This window comes from Bombina bombina, chromosome 1, assembly GCF_027579735.1.
Source record: "Bombina bombina isolate aBomBom1 chromosome 1, aBomBom1.pri, whole genome shotgun sequence".
Lineage (NCBI taxonomy): Eukaryota > Metazoa > Chordata > Amphibia > Anura > Bombinatoridae > Bombina > Bombina bombina.
Window position 1 is genome coordinate 1,198,071,039 of NC_069499.1, and position 21,390 is coordinate 1,198,092,428.

General features: G+C 42.6%; 1 protein-coding gene across 4 annotated transcripts in view; it reads right to left on the minus strand.

The window, feature by feature from the left end:
* KAT7 (lysine acetyltransferase 7) overlaps positions 1-21,390 on the minus strand; it is a 292,481-nt gene that overhangs the window by 224,046 nt on the left and 47,045 nt on the right. For all 4 annotated transcript variants that reach the window (XM_053700145.1, XM_053700141.1, XM_053700136.1 and 1 more), the window contains one exon: positions 18,848-18,958. In XM_053700145.1, coding sequence (XP_053556120.1) covers positions 18,848-18,958 — 111 coding nt within the window. The remainder of the gene's footprint in view (positions 1-18,847; positions 18,959-21,390) is intronic.

The following is a 21,390-nucleotide window of genomic DNA, read 5'->3' on the forward strand; positions in this document are numbered from 1 at the left end:
GAGCTAACAAATATAAATATCCCATTTTGGTGAAATTGGCAAAACCCTACTTATACACCTCAACAGCCTTTTCTCTGCTGCAGGAAATATAGCTGCAAACAGAGAACCAGCCTTAGCCAGAAGCATGTGGACATGTTGAGATGTTTGTATTTGAATGCAAAGTTTCTGAAAGAGTAATAACAGAATGTTATTAACAGTGATAGTCTAACTCTTTCCAGTTCTACCTCTTTTCAAACAGTTTGTGGTTTTGTTTAATTATAAAACTGTGCTCTGCTGCTTAAAAATTGAAGAAACAGTTGTGTTAATGTAAAGTTTTAGTCTGAAGTTTATATTTGTAACACTCATTATGTGGATTTTATTTAAAACATAGAAAACTATTATTGATTCTCTTTTTATCCGATTAGTCGATTAATCGAAAAAATAATCGGCCAATTAATCGATTATGAAAATAATCGTTAGTTGCAGCCCTAAAATATAATAATTCCAAATATGTTGCACACAACAGTTCAAGTGAAAACAACTATACCCAAAATGTGTACTACAAGTATGAACCGTTTACCCGGAAGTGACATCATTACGTCAACCGGAAGTGGGGCAACACCATGTAATTTGTGCACTGTTAATCTCCGATACCGGAAGTGTGGAAACTATTGAAAGTAGTGGAAAAAATATGCAGTTGCACATAAAACAAATAATTATGTTTAAAGAGGTTATTGGCTTAATTATGTGGTTGCCACTCAAACAAAACTATGTACACTTCAATTACCGTATTGGCAATGTATGAAGACATATTGAGCATACATAGTGGCTATGAACAAAACATTACCACCCTTTGTTTTACTAACATTATAGTGGCAATGAAATACATATTAGACTTGCACGTCACTGGATGGAGGCTAAACATCTTGTAGCGTCCCTGCGAGTAATTCTGATTGATCATGTGCCGAAACCCGCAAGAGGTGGAAACAGAAACAAGATGCTCCTCAGAAGAGAAGCAGAATGTATTCTGAGATTGGACACTGTAGTTCCAAAGGGCTTAAATTGCATGCCAGAACTGGGTATTCTAATATGATCTTGGTGATGTGTTTTAAGGGTCAGGGAAGTTTAATCCTTTCCGTTGTTTGCTGTGGTGTAGGTACCTCGATGTCTCTGACACCGGGTATGTGCATTTTTACATCAATAAGTGGATTCATCCCAGAGTTCTATTGACTCTGGGTGGACCCCCTATGATACGGTATAGGTATATAGCATTTGCTATCCCCTTGGAGTACCCCTATTTATTTATTTTTCCACACATATCCAAGTCATATGTACATCAAATATTTTTTACCCATTGGTCTATTATTACTCAATTTTGTGCAATGGCCCACTAATCAGTTTTTGCATTCTAACAGTTTAGATCTGAGTTTTAAGAATCCATAGTAAGGTAAAACTTTGTGAATCCATACACCTATGCAAGTCTATTATGTATTTCATTGCCACTATAATGTTAGTAAAACAAAGGGTGGTAATGTTTTGTGGATAGCCAGTATGTATGTTCAATATGTTTTCATACATTGCCAATACGGTAATTGAAGTGTACATAGTTTTATTAGTGGCAACCATTTATTTAATTCTGCCACACGACAGAGGTTATTGGTTTGTTTTTTGTGCAACTGCATATTTTGTCCATTACTTTCAATAGTTGCCCCACTTCTGGTATCGGAGATTAACAGTGCACATTGTTAGAATTACATGGTGTTGCCCCACTTCCGGTTGACGTAATGATGTCACTTCCGGGTAAACGGTTCATACTTGTAGTACACATTTTGAGTATAGTTGTTTTCACTTGAACTGTTGTGTGCAAAATATTTGGATTTATTATATTGTTTATTTTATTAATCGTCTTGAGGTCCTTTTTCAGTTATTAATTTTGTCACTATAGCATGAAGGACCGGAAGTGTTAGTTCTTTAGGCACTTCCGGTTTAACGATTTACACTCAGTATTTTGTGTTTGGCGCCTTTCACTGTGGGAGGTAATTATTTGATTGCATGTTAGCTGTATTTAAGTGGATGCTGTGCATCAGTTTTGTGTTCTGAAGAAGGGGAAGAATGTCCACGAAACGTTAAATTAAATTTTTTATCTTTTGAAGAAATCCTGAGTCCTCATTGTTCATTGTGCAGTATATATAAAATACATTCAATTAAAATAAACAGAGGATAAAGCAGTGTGTCTCTCAATCCAACAAGGATTTTATCCTATCAACAGAGCACTGTTCAAAAAATTAGCCCCTGTATAAGTAATTAGGCTCTTGCCTTTTTTTCTTCAACTAGAACCTTTATTTGTTTAAGGAAAAAATGTATCTTGCATATTTCCTTCATCAGCATACAGCAACAATGCAGCTAAGGCAAAATGAAGAAAAACCCCTGTCTATATCACAGAGAAAGTTGGAATGTGATATATACGACATCCGTGTGCCTTAAACTCAAGGTATACAAACCATTAACAACAACTCCATGCCGGAGAACGAGGCGGGGTTAAAATAAATACTCAGACACATTTAAAAATTAGCGCCGTTCTGATAATGTGAAGGAGGCGTGGCCAAAATTTGGCATGGAAGCTTCATTCAGTCTACTAACTCTCCTCTATTAGGAGGGGTTTCTGCTGAACCAAAGGTTGAGTTTCAAGCCGAAACACGAAACAGTACACTGGCACTGTCGTGCAGCTTCCACTCCTTACCATTCTGAAGTGTTTTTAAAAAGCGGAGTAGGAGTACACAAATGTGTGCTCAGTCCTCTCTCAAATTAAAAAAACACAAGCACATCTATGCAGCCCCTTAGAATGGCGCTATTTGCGCTCTCCTAACGGGGCTGCCATCCTGTACAGAAACATAATAAAATGTTCCCAACTATTGAAAAAGAAAATTTATGCTTACCTGATAAATGTTTCTTTTTAGAAACGATGAGTCCACGGATTTCATCCTTACTTGTGGGATTACGCCTCCTGGTCAGCAGGAGGAGGCAAAGAGCACCACAGCAGAGCTGTATATATAGCTCCTCCCCTCCCTCCCACCCACTCCAGTCATTCGACCAAAGTGAGGAAGAGAAAGGAAAAGCCAAGGTGCAGTGGTGTCTGAAGTTTACAAAATTAATAACCTATCTCAGAACAGGGCGGGCCGTGGACTCATTGTGTCTAAAAAGAAACAAATTTATCAGGTAAGCATAAATTTTATTTTATTTTTAAAGACACGATGAGTCCACGGATTTCATCCGTACTTGTGGGATACAATACCAAAGCTAGAAAACACGGATGAAAAGGGAGGGACAAAACAGGGAACCTAAACAGAAGTCACCACTGCTTGAAAAACCCTTTCTCCCAAAAACAGCCTCAGCCGAAGCAAAGGTATCAAATTTGTAAAAATATAGAAAAAGTGTGACAAGAGGACCAAGTTGCAGCCTTGCAAAACTGTTCAACAGAAACGTAATTTTTGAATGCCCATGAGAAATCAACAGCCCTGATGGAATGAGCCGTAACTCTTTCAGGAGACTGCTGTCCAGCAGTCTCATATACAAAATGGATGATACTCTTCAGCCAAAAAGAAAGAGGTAGCCGTAGCTTTCTAATCCTTATGATGTCCAGAAAAAAACATAATTTATGTTTACCTGATAAATTTATTTCTCTTGTGGTGTATCCAGTCCACGGATCATCCATTACTTGTGGGATATTCTCCTTCTCAACAGGAAGTTGCAAGAGGATCACCCACAGCAGAGCTGCTATATAGCTCCTCCCCTAACTGCCACATCCAGTCATTAGACCGAAACAAGCCGAGAAAGGAGAAACCATAGGGTGCAGTGGTGACTGTAGTTTAAATTAAAATTTAGACCTGCCTTAAAAAGACAGGGCGGGCCGTGGACTGGATACACCACAAGAGAAATAAATTTATCAGGTAAGCATAAATTATGTTTTCTCTTGTAAGGTGTATCCAGTCCACGGATCATCCATTACTTGTGGGATACCAATACCAAAGCTAAAGTACACGGATGAAGGGAGGGACAAGGCAGGCTTAAATGGAAGGAACCACTGCCTGTAGAACCTGTCTCCCAAAAATAGCCTCCGAAGAAGCAAAAGTATCAAATTTGTAAAATTTTGAAAAGGTATGAAGCGAAGACTAAGTCGCCGCCTTGCAAATCTGTTCAACAGAAGCCTCATTTTTAAAGGCCCAGGTGGAAGCCACAGCTCTAGTAGAATGAGCTGTAATCCTTTCAGGGGGCTGCTGTCCAGCAGTCTCATAGGCTAAGCGTATTACGCTCCGAAGCCAAAAAGAAAGAGGTTGCCAAAGCTTTTTGACCTCTCCTCTGTCCAGAGTAAACAACAAACAGTGTAGATGTTTGGCGAAAAACTTTAGTAGCTTGTAAGTAAAACTTTAAAGCACAAACCACGTCCAGATTATGTAAAAGGCATTCCTTCTTTGAAGAAGGATTAGGACACAATGATGGAACAACAATCTCTTGATTGATATATTCTTGTTAGAAACTACCTTATGTAAAAACCCAGGTTTTGTACGCAGAACTACTTTATCTGAATGGAAAATCAGATAAGGAGAATCACAATGTAAGGCAGATAACTCAGAGACTCTCAGAGCCGAAGAAATAGCCATCAAAAAACAGAACTTCCCAAGATAAAAGTTTGATATCAATGGAATGAAGGGGTTCAAACGGAACCCCTTGAAGAACTTTAAGAACCAAGTTTAAGCTCCATGGGGGAGCAACAGGTTTAAACACAGGCTTAATTCTAACCAAAGTCTGACAAAAAGATTGAACGTCTGGAACTTCTGCCAGACGCTTGTGCAAAAGAATAGACAGAGAAGAAATCTGTCCCTTTAAAGAACTGGCTGATAATCCTTTTTCCAAACCCTCTTGGAGAAAGGACAATATCCTAGGAATCCTAACCTTACTCCATGAGTAATTCTTGGATTCACACCAATAAAGGTATTTACGCCATATCTTATGGTAGATTTTCCTGGTGACAGGCTTTCGTGCCTGTATAAGGGTATCAATGACTGACTCGGAGAAGCCACGCTTTGATAAAATAAAGCGTTCAATCTCCATGCAGTCAGTCTCAGAGAGATTAGATTCAGATGATTGAAAGGACCTTGTAGTAGAAGGTCTTGTCTCAGAGGCAGGGTCCATGGTGGAAAGGATGACATGTCCACTAGGTCTGCATACCAGGTCCTGCGTGGCCACGCAGGCGCTATCAAGATCACAGATGCTCTCTCCTGTTTGATTTTGGCAATCAGTCGAGGGAGCAGAGGAAACGGTGGAAACACATAAGCCAGGTTGAAGAACCAAGGCGCTGCTAGAGCATCTATCAGTGCCGCTTCTGGGTCCCTGGACCTGGATCCGTAGCAAGGAAGCTTGGCGTTCTGGCGAGACGCCATGAGATCCAGTTCTGGTTTGCCCCAACAATGAACCAATTGAGCAAACACCTCCGGATGGAGTTCCCACTCCCCTGGATGAAAAGTCTGATGACTTAGAAAATCCGCCTCCCAGTTCTCTACACCTGGGATATGGATTGCTGATAGGTGGCAAGAGTGAGTCTCTGCCCAGCGAATTATCTTGGAGACTTCTAACATCGCTAGGGAACTCCTGGTTACCCCTTGATGGTTGATGTAAGCCACAGTCGTGATGTTGTCCGACTGAAATCTGATGAACCTCAGGGTTGCTAACTGAGGCCAAGCTAGAAGAGCATTGAATATTGCTCTTAACTCCAGAATATTTATTGGGAGGAGTTTCTCCTCCTGAGTTCACGATCCCTGAGCCTTCAGGGAATTCCAGACTGCACCCCAACCTAGAAGGCTGGCATCTGTTGTAACAATTGTCCAATCTGGCCTGCGAAAGGTCATACCTTTGGACAGATGGACCCGAGATAGCCACCAGAGAAGAGAATCTCTGGTCTCTTGATCCAGATTTAGCAGAGGGGACAAATCTGTGTAATTCCCATTCCACTGACTGAGCATGCATAGTTGCAGCGGTCTGAGATGTAGTCGCGCAAATGGCATCAAGCCAATTACTTCCATACACTGAGCCACCGAAGGGCGCGGAATAGAATGAAGAACACGGCAAGATTTTAGAAGCTTTGATAACCTGGATTCTGTCAGGTAAATCTTCATTTTTACAGAATCTATCAGAGTCCCTAGGAAGGAGACTCTTGTGAGTGGGGATAGAGAACTTTTCCTGGTTCACCTTCCACCCATGTGACCTGAGAAATGCCAGAACTATGTCCGTATGTGACTTGGCAATCTTAAAGCTTGACGCCTGTATCAGGATGTCGTCTAGATAAGGGGCCACTGATATACCTCGCGGTCTTAGGACCGCCAGAAGCGATCCCAGAACCTTTGTAAAGATTCTTGGAGCTGTAGCTAACCCGAAGGGAAGAGCCACAAATTGGTTGCTGATGATGATGATCTTTGTGAATCGGTATGTGAAGGTAAGCATTCTTCAAATCCACTGTGGTCATGTACTGACCCTCCTGGGTCATAGGTAGGATGGTCCGAATAGTTTCCATTTTGAATGATGGAACTTTGAGGAATTTGTTTAAGATCTTTAGATCCAAAATGGGTCTGAAGGTTCCCTCTTTTTTGGGAACCACAAACAGATTTGAATAAAAATCCTGTCTCTGTTCCAACTGTGGAACTGGACAGATCACTCCCATAACTAGGTCTTGCACACAGGGTAAGAATGCCTCTTTCTTTATCTGGTTTACAGATAATCTCGAAAGGTGAAATCTCCCTTGAGGAGGGGAAGCTTTGAAGTCCAGAAGATATCCCTGAGATATGATCTCCAACGCCCAGGGATCCTGAACATCTTGCCCATGCCTGGGCGAAGAGAGAAAGTCTGCCCCCTACTAGATCCGTTACCGGATAGGGGGCTGTTCCTTCATGCTGTCTTAGAGGCAGCAGCAGGCTTTCTGGCCTGCTTGCCTTTGTTCCAGGAATGGTTAGGTTTCCAGCCCGGCTTGGATTGAGCAAAAGTTCCCTCTTGTCTTGTAGCAGAGGAAGTTGATGCTGCACCTGCCTTGAAGTTTCGAAAGGCACGAAAATTAGACTGTTTGGCCTTTGAAGCACAACTGTCCTCGACAGGGATAGTGGTAAGCTTTGCTAAAGTAGAAACTGCTCCCTCCACCTTAGGGACCGTCTGCCATAAGTCCCGTGTGGTGGCGTCTATTGGAAACATTTTTCTAAAAATAGGAGGGGGGGGGGGGGGGGGAAACGGCACACCTGGTCTATCCCACTCATTAATGATTTCTGTAAACCTTTTAGGTATTGGAAAAACATCAGTACACACCGGCACTGCATAGTATTTATCCAGTCTACACAATTTCTCTGGTACTGCAATTGTGTCACAGTCATTCAGAGCAGCTAACACCTAACCAAGCAATACACGGAGGTTCTGAAGCTTAAATTTAAAAGTAGAAATATCTGAATCAGGTTTCCCCGAATCAGAAATGTCACCCACAGACTGAAGCTCTCCTTCCTCAGCTTCTGCATATTGTGACGCAGTATCAGACATGGGCCTTAAGGCATCTGCGCGCTCTGTACTACGTCTAACCCCAGAGCTATCGCGCTTTCCTCTGAATTCCGGCAGTCTGGCTAATACCGCTGACAGGGTATTATCCATGATTGCCGCCATGTCCTGCAAAGTAATCGCTATGGGCGTCTTTGATGTACTTGGCGCCATTTTAGCGGGAGTCCCTTGAGCGGGAGTCAAAGGGTCTGACACGTGGGGAGAGTTAGTCGGCATAACTTCCCCCTCACCAGAATCCTCTGGTGATAAATTTTTTAAAGATAAAAGCTGATCTTTATTGTTTAAAGTGAAATCAATACATTTAGTACATATTCTCATATGGGGTTCCACCATGGCTTTTAAACATAATGAACAAGGAGTTTCCTCTATGTCAGACATGTTTATACAGACTAGCAATGAGAATAGCAAGCTTGGAAAACACTTTACATCAAGTTAAACAAGCAATATAAAAAACGTTACTGTGCCTTTCAGGGAAACAAATTTTGATAAAATTTGAAATAACAGTGAAAAAAGGCAGTTAAACTAACGAAATTTTTACAGTGTATGTAACAAGTTAGCAGAGCATTGCACCCACTTGAAAATGGATGATTAACCCCTTAATACAAAAAACGGATTAACAAATTGAAGAAAAAAACGTTTTTTAAACAGTCACAACAACTGCCACAGCTTCACTGTGGCTTTACCTTCCTCAATATATGACTTTTGAAGCCTTTTGAGCCCTTCAGAGATGTCCTAAAGCATGCAGGGGACTGCTGAGGGAAGCTGAATGTCTGTCTGTAATTTTAACTAGGCCCCTCCCACTCATATTACAAAAGTGGAAAGCCTCAGGAAACTGTTTCTAGGCAAAAATCAAGCCAGCCATGTGGATAAAACTAGGCCCCAATAAGTTTTATCACCAAATGCCACTAAATGCTGCCTGAGATAAAATAGTACAACTCCGGTACCATTTAAAAACAAACTTTTGATTGAAGAAAAAACTAACTATATTACACCACTTTCCTCTTACTACCTCCAGCTATGTTGAGAGCTTGCAAGAGAATGACTGGATATGGAAGTTAGGGGAGGAGCTATATAGCAGCTCTGCTGTGGGTGATCCTCTTGCAACTTCCTGTTGGGAAGGAGAATATCCCACAAGTAATGGATGATCCGTGGACTGGATACACCTTACAAGAGAAAATGACAAATAGGAAAGACGACTGACGAAAGTCCTTAGTCGCTTGCAAATAAAATTTTAAAACACGAACTACATCCAAATTGTGCAGAAGATGTTCCTTCAATTGTACAGAAGACGTTCCTTCTTGATAAGAAGGATTAGGACACAAGGAAGGAACAAGGAAGGAACAACAATCTCCTGATTAATGTTCTTGTCTGAAACAACCGTATGAAGAAAACCAGTTTAGTACATAAAACCACCTTATTCGAATGAAAAATAAGGTAAGGTGAATTATATTGTAATGCTGAAAACTCAGACACTCTTCGAGCAGAAGAAAAGGCAACAAGAAATAAAACTTTCCAAGTTAACAACTTAATATCTATGGAATGCATAAGTTCAAACGGAACCCCTTGAAGAACTTTAAGAACGAAATTCAAACTCCATGGAGGAGCAATTGGTTTAAACACAGGCCCAATTCTAATCAAAGCCTGACAAAAAAAATTGAATATCTGGTACATCAGCCGGAAAAAAACCCCAGAGCCGTTGTAAATAATGTTAAACTATCTTTAATCCGTTTTAACTAAAAACGGCAATTAGCCAGATTTCACTCATTCATATACCGTAATTGAGATAAAATGTGTGTGCAACAGATAATTCTACCAACACAAGCCCGCCCATCGTGGGCGTGTCAAAATTAACGTGTCAGTCGACATTTTATGTGAAGCTCCGTAATAAATAACTAACAGAGTATCACCAACACTGAGCATATCTCCTCAAGTCCCCAGTGCCTGCAAATGCTGCCGTATATAATCCCCTTAAGTACATTAGGATTACTGTGTCATTCCAGGAAAATAATAAAATGCCATATTTTTTCCCTAATTAATAAAGTGCCCAAACCTTTTCAAAGTACTTTTTCTTTACTAGTCCCAGAAAAAATAAAGTCAGCACTTACCTCATAAATCTGCCAGGCAGCAAGGCAGCTCACTAGGTTTGAGAGGTCCTCTCCCTCACATGGACCTGAGGAAAAAGAGATAAAGACGGAGTAATCTTACTCAGGGTTTCAGGATTAGGGAAGCATAAATATATAGGAGGCGCAGTGAGAATTATGTCCCACAAGTTCTCATTGCTCTAAAGCCACCACTGCTCTACTGAAGAGACTGATATGGACTACGGCTACACCCCAGAACAAAGCAGCACAATCTTGTACTACTTAAAAAATAATAAACTCTTGATTGAAGAATCTTTTACTAACACCTAACTTTACCACTTCCTTGCTCTAACGTAGGCAAAGAGAATGACTGGGGTGGGATAGGAGGGAGGTGATATTAAACAGCTTTGCTGTGGTGCTCTTTGCTGCCTCCTGCTGGGCAGGAGTGTTATTCCCAACAGTAATTAATGATGATCCGTGGACTCATCGTGTCATTAGAAAGAAATAGTCCTGGGGCCTATTTATTATAATGCAAGCAGACATGATCGCTGCAGTTCTTGTGAACTGCTGGTGCAATGCCGCCCCCTACAGATTCGCAGGGGGTGTCAATCAACCTGATCGTATTCGATCGGGTTGATTTATGTCCGCTGCCTCAGAGCAGACGGACAGGTTATGCTCTGAGGCTGCTTCATAACTTCTGTTTCTGGCGAGCCTAAAGGCTCGCCGGAAACACGGGTCATCAAGCTTGATAAATATGCCCCCTGGTATCTACTAATGCAGAAAAAGCCTTACATCGACTTAATTGGCGTTTTCAGCAATGTGCCTCAAAGGTTTTGGAATAGGCCCTATCACGATAAACAGGATTATCAGCCTATACACCCGGCAGTCAGCCAAAATGAAAGTAAACTGTATTCATTCCCCGACTTAATAGCACGTATCCTACTGATGGAGACTTTGGCAGCTCATATCTGCGGTAATCCCGCTATTCAGGAAATACCCATTGGTTCAAATGGGTATAAGATTAATCTTTATGAAAAGGACATATTGGTGACTGATTCTCCTACTTCTTCTTTGACTGCCCTGATTAGAGAACTTCAAAGATCTAGCTGGTTATCCCATTTCATGATTAATACTGAAAAATACAAAGTTCTAAATGTCATTATACCAACAGTGAAATTTCAGAAGCTAGAGAAGGTTTGTCCGTATAAATTACAATACTCTTGTATTAAATATTTAGATGTTAAGATCTCATCTAATCCACATAACCCTTTCCTTCTAAATTATAAACCTCTACTCTCCAAGGTGCAAATTGATCTCCTCTCGTGACAAAACAAGCCCCTCACGTGGTGGGTTGAACACAGGCAGTCAAGTTGACTACTCTTTCAAAAATGCTATACCTGTTCCAAACTGTACCAATATCCCACCCCTCCTATTTACAGCAGTTACAGTCCGCAATAAACTCTTATTTGGGGTAAGATACTACCACGTGTGTCCAGAGCTACATTGTATCGACCCTCAGAAAGGGGAGGACTGGAGGTTCTGCAGCCTGTCAGTTACTAAAATGCAGGGTCGTATTAAGGCCTAGGCCAACATGCCTAGAGAGGCAAATTGGAGGGGCGGCACTTTTGCAGGCTGTTTTTGTGTTGTGCATTAAGTACTGTCCTTTTCTGTCTGGCCATATGGGAAAACAGCTGTCCGTGGCTGAGCTGGTTAATAAACAGCACCGCAACCATACACTGTCGCACTCACATCAAGAAGTGACCCATACCCATAGTATGCTAGAGTCTGACTACCTCCGCTGTCCATTTCCTCAAGGTAAAGCCTGCAGCTGCAGCCCCTACCCGGGGCCAAAACCAGAGGAGCTGCTTGTAGTCTGAGGAATGCATCTGCTAGTCACTCTGGGGACCCATATTCCTCCGCCGGTGCTATCTGTGAGTCCGCTCCCTCAAAGTAGGACCTGAAGGCGCTGCGGTTCATACCTGGGGCCAGTTCCAGTAAAGAGTCTGCAGTTCATTTTTTGCTACAGGCAACATTTGACCGTCCGTGGCCACTTGAGTCACATGACATAATACGCCACTGATCCACCTCAACGCAGCTGGAATGAAGGTACCGTCTGTGTGCAGTGCACTGAATGTTTTTTACTTTAAAGTTAATTACACCTACCCTATAGTTAAAATATCGGAGCAAGTATGATGAGAATGTAACTTGCAAGCAACATGACCGCAAGTACAGCATGCTGGAAAATTACAAGGAACTATGGTCCGTAGGTTGGAGCATGCCCTGTCATAGGTTCCACCGTTATTACGGTTAGTGTTAATTTCATTTTTATTATATATAATTGCACAAACTCTGTCTTAACTTATGGCTTAGGGCAGTGTATCCCAATTTTTTCTGAAAGCAGATCTTCACTAACACGTCACACTGTATGACTTGGCATCTCTAATCTAATATTTCCATATGTAATACCCCAATTGTTATTTCACATTTTATAAAATATATTGTGACCAAAAAAGGCCTTAAACCTAGGGAGGGCGGAGGGGTGGGGGACAGCAGAATTTTAAGTGCCTAGGGCAGCACAAAACCTAAATATGTCACTGCTAAAATGCAATTGTCCATGAGCTCAAAAAAAAAAAAAAAAAAAAAAAGCAGGAAAACATAACTAAGGACCTCCTAATCACCTAAAACATTGTATTTCAATATTGTTTGATCCATACGCAACAAAATAAAGGCTCGGCTTTAAGAAGACCCAAAAGGCTGGCACTTATTTTGTGATTGCATAAACCCTAAGGGTATGGCAGCTTTTGTGAGGCTCAGGCCCTGGAGATTTGGCTTTTGACACCTGCTGTGTGAGTGTCGGATTGGAGCGGTTTAGTGTTGGTTTCTAAGAAGCCTGGATTGAAAGCCTGTGATTACCTTGAGAGAACTCATCTACCCAAAAATCCAAGCAACAAAAAGTGTGAGGCAGCAATCCAATTAAAGGGATAGGAAAACATTTTTTTTTCTCTTTCATGATTCAGATATAGCTGACTTTAAACAACTAATTTACTTCTATTATCATATTTTCTTCATTCTCTTGGTATCTTGTTGAAAAGAAGGGACATAAATTTAGGAGCACTACATGGAAGCAGTTTTTTGCAAGAATGTTATCCATTTGCAAGAGAACTAGAGGGCAGCAGATGCCTACCTAGCCTAGGTATATCATGGTAACAAAGCAAATTTTTTTAATGTAAGTAAGCTTTGCAGGAATGGTTCTGGCCTGAAATCTCATGAGGGCTCAAAATATACAAACAGGTACCAGTGACTAGTGAACTCCAGAGATTACCAACATTCTGTGTGTGTTATAGGCAGGGTTAATCCATGTCTTGCAAGTTAGTGATAACAAAAGTGCTAATCCCTGTACTTTTTTTTTTTTTTTTTTTTAAATATGTATAAACACAAAAAACAGAAAATTATCTCCTTAATTTGTATTTAAAAGTAAGAGCGTATGTATGCATAAAAACCAAGTACATAAAACACTATACATTGCACTTAAAATAATAAAACAAAACAAGATGCAGCATCATAAACAAATTTTCCTTTTAGTTTTCAAGAAACCCCCCCAAAGAAACAAAAATAAAAAGGAAATTTATGCTTACCTGATAAATGTATTTCTTTTACGATATGACGAGTCCACGGATTTCATCCTAACTTATGGGATATCGCCTCCTGGTCAGCAGGAGGAGGCAAAGAGCTCCACAGCAGAGCTGCATAAATAGCTCCTCCCTTCCCCCCCCCCCCCCAACCCAGTCATTCGACCGAAGTTAGGAAGAGAAAGGAAAAGCTAAGGAGCAAAGGTGACTGAAGTTTAACAAAAATAAAAGCTATAGGACACGGATGAAAGGGAAGGACAAGACAGGAACCTAAACGGAAGGCACCACTGCTTGAAGAACCTTTCTCCCAAAAACAGCCTCAGACGAGGCAAAAGTATCAAATTTGGAAAAAGTATGAAGAGACGACCAAGTTGAAGCCTTGCAAATCTGAAGCATCATTTTTAAAATGCCCATGAGGAAGCCACAGCCCTAGTATAATGAGCCGTAATTCGTTCTGGAGGCTGCTGTCCAGCAGTCTCATATGCAACACGGATGATACTCTTCAGCCAAAAAGAAAGAGAGGTAGCCGTAGCTTACTGACCCCTACGTTTCCCAGCAAAAACAACAAATAATGAAGATGTTTGACGAAACTCCTTAGTCGCCTGCAAGTAGAACTTCAAAGCACGGACCACGTCCAGATTATGTAACAGACACTCCTTCTTAGAAGAAGGGTTAGGACACAAGGACTAAGGATTAATATTCTTGTTAGAAACAACCTTGGGAAGAAAACCAGGTTTAGTACGAAACACCACCTTATCAGAATGGAAAATAAGATAAGGAGAATCACACTGTAAAGCCGAAAGTTCAGAAACTCTGCAAGCAGAGGAAATAGCAACCAAAAATAATACTTTCCAAGATAATAACTTAAGATCTATGGAATGCATAGGTTCAAATGGAACCCCTTGAAGAACATTAAGAACTAAATTCAAACTCCAAGGAGGAGCAATTGGTCGAAACACAGGCTTAATTCTAGTCAGAGCCTGACAAAAGGATTGAACATCTGGAACATCTGCCAGACGCTTGTGTAACAAGATAGATAAAGCAGAAATCTGCCCCTTTAATGAACTTGCTGACAACCCTTTCTCCAGTCCTTCCTGGAGAAAAGACAAAATCCTAGGAATCCTGACCTTACTCCAAGAGTAACCCTTGGATTCGCACCAATAAAGCTATTTATGCCATATCTTATGGTAAATTCTTCTAGTAACAGCCTTACGAGCTTGAATTATTAATGACCGAATCAGAGAACCCACGCTTAGATAAAATCAAGCATTCAATCGCCAAGCAGTCAGCTGCAGAGAAATTAGATTCGGATGATGGAAGGGTCCCTGAATGAGAAGGTCCTGCCTCAATGGAAGCTTCCACGGTGGCAGAGATGACATGTCGACCAGATCGGCATACCAAGTCCTGCGATGAGAATCACTGAAGCCCTCTCCTGTTTGACTCCAGCAATCACCCGAGAGAGGAGAGCAAACTGAGGAAACACATAAGCTAGGTTGAACAACCAAGGTACTGCCAAGGCATCTATCAGTTCGGCCTGAGGATCCCTTGACCTGGATCCGTATCTCGGGAGCTTGGCATTCTGACGAGACGCCATAAGATCCAGCTCCGGCCTACCCCACCTGAGAATCAGACTGGCAAAGACCTCTGGATGAAGTTCTCATTCCCCGGATGAAACGTCTGTCTGCTCAAGAAATCCGCCTCCCAGTTGTCCACCCCTGGGATGTAGATTGCTGACAGAAAACAAGAGTGAGTTTCCGCCCACTGAATTATCTTGGATACTTCTGTCATCGCCAAGGAACTCCTTGTTCCTCCCTGATGATTGATGTAAGCCACAGTCGTGATGTTGTCTGACTGGAATCTGATGAATTTGGCCGAAGCCAACTGAGGCCAAGCCTGAAGTGCATTGAAAATTGCTCTCAACTCCAGAATATTGATTGGAAGTAGAGACTCCGACCGAGTCCACACACCCTGCGCCTTGAGGGAGTTCCAGACTGCACCCCATCATAGTAGGCTGGCGTCCGTTGTCACTATCACCCATGAGGGTCTGCGAAAGCAAGTCCCTTGGGACAGATGATCCGACGACAACCACCAAAGAGATTCCCTTGTCTCCTGATCAAGATCTATTTGAGATGACAAATTTGCATAATCTCCATTCCATTGTCTGAGCATGCTCAGTTGTAGAGGTCTGAGATGAAAGCGGGCAAACGGAATGATGTCCATTGCTGCCACCATCAATCCAATTGCTTCATGCACTGAGCCACTGACTGACGAGGATTGGACTGAAGGGATCGGCATGTATCCAAAATCTTTAACTTTCTGACTTCCGTCAGAAAGATTTTCATGGATACAGAGTCTATTATAGTTCCCAGGAAAGGAACCCTTGTCTGTGGAATTAGAGAACTCTTTTCTAGATTCACCTTCCACCCGTGAGTCCTGAGAAAGGACAGAACAATGTCAGTATGAGACTGTCAGCTGATAAGATGCCTGGATCAATCTTGAAGGATGGGACTCTGAGAAACTTGTTTAGACTCTTGAGATCCAAGATGGGTCGGAATGTTCCCTCTTTTTTGGGAACTACAAACAGATTTGAGTAAAACCCCTGTCCCTGTTCCTCTATTGGAACGGGACAAATTACTCCCATGGAGGAGAGGTCTTTTACACAACGTAACACCTCTCTTTTGATCTTGTCTACAATCATGAAAGAAGAAACCTTCCGCTGGGGGAGGAATTTTTGAACTCCAACTGATACCCTTGAGACATGATTTCGTGTCCATGGATCCTGAACGTCTCTTATCCAAGCCTGAACAAAGAGAGAAAGTCTGCCCCCTACTAGATCCGGTCCCGGATCGGGGGATGCCCCTTCATGCTGTCTTGGTAGCAGCAGCTGGCTTCTTGGGTTGTTTACCTTTGTTCCAAGCCTGGTTGGGTCTCCAAGTGGGCTTGGCCTGTGAATAATTCCCTTCTTGTTTAGTGGAAGAAGGGACTCCTTTGAAATTTCGAAAGGAACGAAAATTACTCAGTCTACCCTTTTGTTTAGATGTTTTATCTTGAGGGAGGAGGTGCCCCTTACCTCCCGTAATGTCAGAAATGATCTCCTTCAAGTCAGGCCTGAACAGGGTCTTTCCCTTGTAAAGAATAGCCAAGAGCTTAGATTTCGAGGAGACATCCGCAGACCAAGATTTTAACCATAAGGCTCTCTGTGCTAAAATGGAGAATCCTGAATTCTTAGCCACCAATTTGGTGATCTGAAAGGCAGCATCCGTAATAAAAGAATTAGCCAGTTTAAGGGCCTTAATTCTATCCTGTATTTCCTCTAAGGAAGTCTCAGTCCTAAGAGACTCTTCTAGAGCATCAAACAAAAAGGCAGCCGCAGTTGTAACTGTTATAATGCAGGCCGTCGGCTGTAATAGAAAATCCTGGTGAACAAAGTATTTTGAGAAGACCCTCTAACTTATCCATGGGGTCTTTGAAAGCACAACTGTCCTCGATAGGGATAGTCGTACGCTTAGCCAGGGTAGAAATAGCTCCTTCCACTTTAGGGATCGACTGCCAAGAATCCCAAACAGCGTCAGCTATAGGGTACATCTTCTTAAACATAGGGGAAGGGGAGAACGGGATACCCGGTCTTTCCCACTCCCTAGCAATAATTTCCAAAATTCTCTTAGGAACCTGAAAAACGTCAGAATATGAAGGAACCTCCAAATATTTGTCCATCTTACTCAATTTCTCTGGAGGGACCACAATAGAGTCACAGTCGTCCAGAGTCATCAAAACCTCCAATAGTAACAGACGGAGGTGTTCAAGTTTAAATCTGAAAGACATTACTTCCGAATCTGTCTGAGGTAAAGCACTCCCTGAGTCAGACAGTTCCCCCTCAGACAGGGTCTCCCTACCACCCAATTCAGAGCCCTGGGAGGGTACATCAGAGATAGCCATCAGAAGTCGCAGGGACCCCATGGGTCTCTGTCCTACTGCGTTTGCCTTGTAAGGCTGGTTACTTAGAAAGAGTGGATGACATAACTGCAGCTATATCTTGCAGAGTAAATGAAGCAGACGCAGTGGAAGAACACGGCGTCGCTTGAGCGGGCGTTAAAGGCTGTGACGCTTGGGGAGAAAGTTGCGGCATATCCTGAATCTCATCAGTCTGAGAACTTTCTTTAGACACATCTTTACTAAAAAAAAAAAAATTTCTTTACATTGTAAGGCTCTCTCTATACATGAAGGACAAAGTGTTACAGGGTTCCACAATGGCATCTAAACGCATGGGACATGTACTTTGCTCAATGTCATCCATGATAACAGAAAAACAAAACAAGCTTGGTCACAGAAGCAGTAATACAAATAAAAAATATAGTACTGTGTCTTTAAAAACTCCCTCTGTGCTAACCCCTTTATAGGCAAAAAGACAGAGAGAAGTTTTCCCTTAATTAATGTTATCCACACTCCTGTGTTGATAGTGTCTACAAGTAACTCACTGGCCAGAAAAACCACAGTCACCTCGCCGCAGCGGCTCCTACCTGCCTCCACGTGCTCGACACTACCACCCCTCGTACGGTGCACCTAAGGTCACTTGTAAAAATTCACAACAAGCGAACTTAGGGGCCATGAGGAAACGCTGCCAGCCGGAACCTAATGGAGGAGAAGTTACTGTGCGGAAAGCGCGCTAACATCAAGCCCCGCCCATTGTGGGCGTAAACATAACCTCCTCAAAAAATAAACTGTGAACCGCCATTTACCGGAGCCTTAACAAAGTTTAATTATAACCTCCGGTAATGTCCCCAGCGTCAGCCATATAAGATCTAGCTAAGTGTTCATACTGTCACCGTAAACCAGAACTGTCCAACATATTCACATACAGTGTCTATCACCATAATACCCCAACGCTTCTAGTCTCTTTCTTGTCTCAGAATGTTTGGGGAAATAAACATGTCAGAGCTCATTATATTGCACTTAGATGAGGATTAACATATCAGCAGGGAAGCCCTTAAACACATAGCCCCTGATAGAAAAAATAAAGTACAGTCAGATCTGGGATATGCTGCAGAGCCCCAGAAGTAAAAAACTGCACCTACCTCCATGCTGAGGAACAGCATGAAAACTCAGTGTCAAGAGGTCCACTCTTCCTCCTGAAGTCAGGTGAAGATAGAGGGATCTTCGTTAAATTTCTTTAAGACCAGCACATCAGAGCAGCACAATAATGGGAGGCGCAGCGAGGCTAAAACCCCACCAGTTCCCATAGCCAGGAGGCTATAACGTCAGAGGCTGCTCGATAGTAAAATAGTACACATTGGCACCATTTAAAAATAAAAAATTCTTGATTGAAGAATCTAAACTTTACCTCTTCCTATCACTAACACAGGAAAAGTGAGGTGTTTAGAGAATGACTGGGTTGGGGGGGGGAGGGAGGAGCTATTTATGCAGCTCTGCTGTGGAGCTCTTTGCCTCCTCCTGCTGACCAGGAGGAGATATCCCATAAGGATGAAATCCGTGGACTAGTCATATCTTGTAAAAGAAAAACACCACACCCCCTTAATTGCGATTTTTGCTTTTAATAATAAAAAAGTGGTTACTTACCAGATCCTCTGAAGCTCTAGCTTGAGCTCTTCGGAACAGCTCAAGGTCATATTCACTAGTTAGGTTCTCCAGAAGAGGCTCCCTTGTGTTACCATAGGTTTGTCTGTGCTCCTAAACGAGGCAAAAACAGAATTTATGTTTACCTGATAAATTGCTTTCTCCAACGGTGTGTCCGATCCACGGCGTCATCCTTACTTGTGGGATATTCTCTTCCCCAACAGGAAATGGCAAAGAGCCCAGCAAAGCTGGTCACATGATCCCTCCTAGGCTCCGCCTACCCCAGTCATTCGACCGACGTTAAGGAGGAATATTTGCATAGGAGAAACCATATGATACCGTGGTGACTGTAGTTAAAGAAAATAAATTATCAGACCTGATTAAAAAACCAGGGCGGGCCGTGGACCGGACACACCGTTGGAGAAAGCAATTTATCAGGTAAACATAAATTCTGTTTTCTCCAACATAGGTGTGTCCGGTCCACGGCGTCATCCTTACTTGTGGGAACCAATACCAAAGCTTTAGGACACGGATGAAGGGAGGGAGCAAATCAGGTCACCTAAATGGAAGGCACCACGGCTTGCAAAACCTTTCTCCCAAAAAATAGTCTCAGAAGAAGCAAAAGTATCAAACTTGTAAAATTTGGTAAAAGTGTGCAGTGAAGACCAAGTCGCTGCCCTACATATCTGATCAACAGAAGCCTCGTTCTTGAAGGCCCATGTGGAAGCCACAGCCCTAGTGGAATGAGCTGTGATTCTTTCAGGAGGCTGCCGTCCGGCAGTCTCGTAAGCCAATCTGATGATGCTTTTAATCCAAAAAGAGAGAGAGGTATAAGTTGCTTTTTGACCTCTCCTGTTACCAGAATAAACAACAAACAAGGAAGATGTTTGTCTAAAATCCTTTGTAGCATCTAAATAGAATTTTAGAGCGCGAACAACATCCAAATTGTGCAACAAACGTTCCTTCTTCGAAACTGGTTTCGGACACAAAGAAGGCACGACTATCTCCTGGTTAATGTTTTTGTTAGAAACAACTTTTGGAAGAAAACCAGGTTTAGTACGTAAAACCACCTTATCTGCATGGAACACCAGATAAGGAGGAGAACACTGCAGAGCAGATAATTCTGAAACTCTTCTAGCGGAAGAAATTGCAGCCAAAAACAAAACTTTCCAAGATAACTTAATATCAACGGAATGTAAGGGTTCAAACGGAACCCCCTGAAGAACTGAAAGAACTAAGTTGAGACTCCAAGAAGGAGTCAAAGGTTTGTAAACAGGCTTGATTCTAACCAGAGCCTGAACAAAGGCTTGAACATCTGGCACAGCTGCCAGCTCTTTGTGAAGTAACACAGACAAGGCAGAAATCTGTCCCTTCAAGGAACTTGCAGATAATCCTTTCTCCAATCCTTCTTGAAGAAAGGATAGAATCCTAGGAATCTTTACCTTGTCCCAAGGGAATCCTTTAGATTCACACCAACAGATATATTTTTTCCATATTTTGTGGTAAATTTTTCTAGTTACAGGCTTTCTGGCCTGAACAAGAGTATCAATAACAGAATCTGAGAACCCTCGCTTTGATAAGATCAAGCGTTCAATCTCCAAGCAGTCAGCTGGAGTAGGACCAGATTCGGATGTTCGAACGGACCTTGAACAAGAAGGTCTCGTCTCAAAGGTAGCTTCCATGGTGGAGCCGATGACATATTCACCAGATCTGCCTACCAAGTCCTGCGTGGTTACGCAGGAGCTATCAAGATCACCTACGCCCTCTCCTGATTGATCCTGGCTACCAGCCTGGGGATGAGAGGAAACGGCGGGAATACATAAGCTAGGTTGAAGGTCCAAGGTGCTACTAGTGCATCTACTAGAGTCGCCTTGGGATCCCTGGATCTGGACCCGTAGCAAGGAACCTTGAAGTTCTGACGAGAGGCCATCAGATCCATGTCTGGAATGCCCCACAGTTGAGTGATTTGGGCAAAGATTTCCGGATGGAGTTCCCACACCCCCGGATGCAATGTCTGACGAATCAGAAAATCCGCTTCCCAAGTTTCCACTCCTGGGATGTGGATTGCAGACAGGTGGCAGGAGCGAGTCTCCGCCCATTGAATGATTTTGGTCACTTCTTCCATCGCCAGGGAACTCCTTGTTCCCCCCTGATGGTTGATGTACGCAACAGTCGTCATGTTGTCTGATTGAAACCGTATGAACTTGGCCCTCGCTAGCTGAGGCCAAGCCTTGAGAGCATTGAATATCGCTCTCAGTTCCAGAATATTTATCGGTAGAAGAGATTCTTCCCGAGACCAAAGACCCTGAGCTTTCAGGGATCCCCAGACCGCGCCCCAGCCCATCAGACTGGCGTCGGTCGTGACAATGACCCACTCTGGTCTGCGGGAGGTCACCCCTTGCGACAGGTTGTCCAGGGACAGCCACCAACGGAGTGAGTCTCTGGTCCTCTGATTTACTTGTATCTTCGGAGACAAGTCTGTATAGTCCCCATTCCACTGACTGAGCATACACAATTGAAATGGTCTTAGATGAATGCGCGCAAAA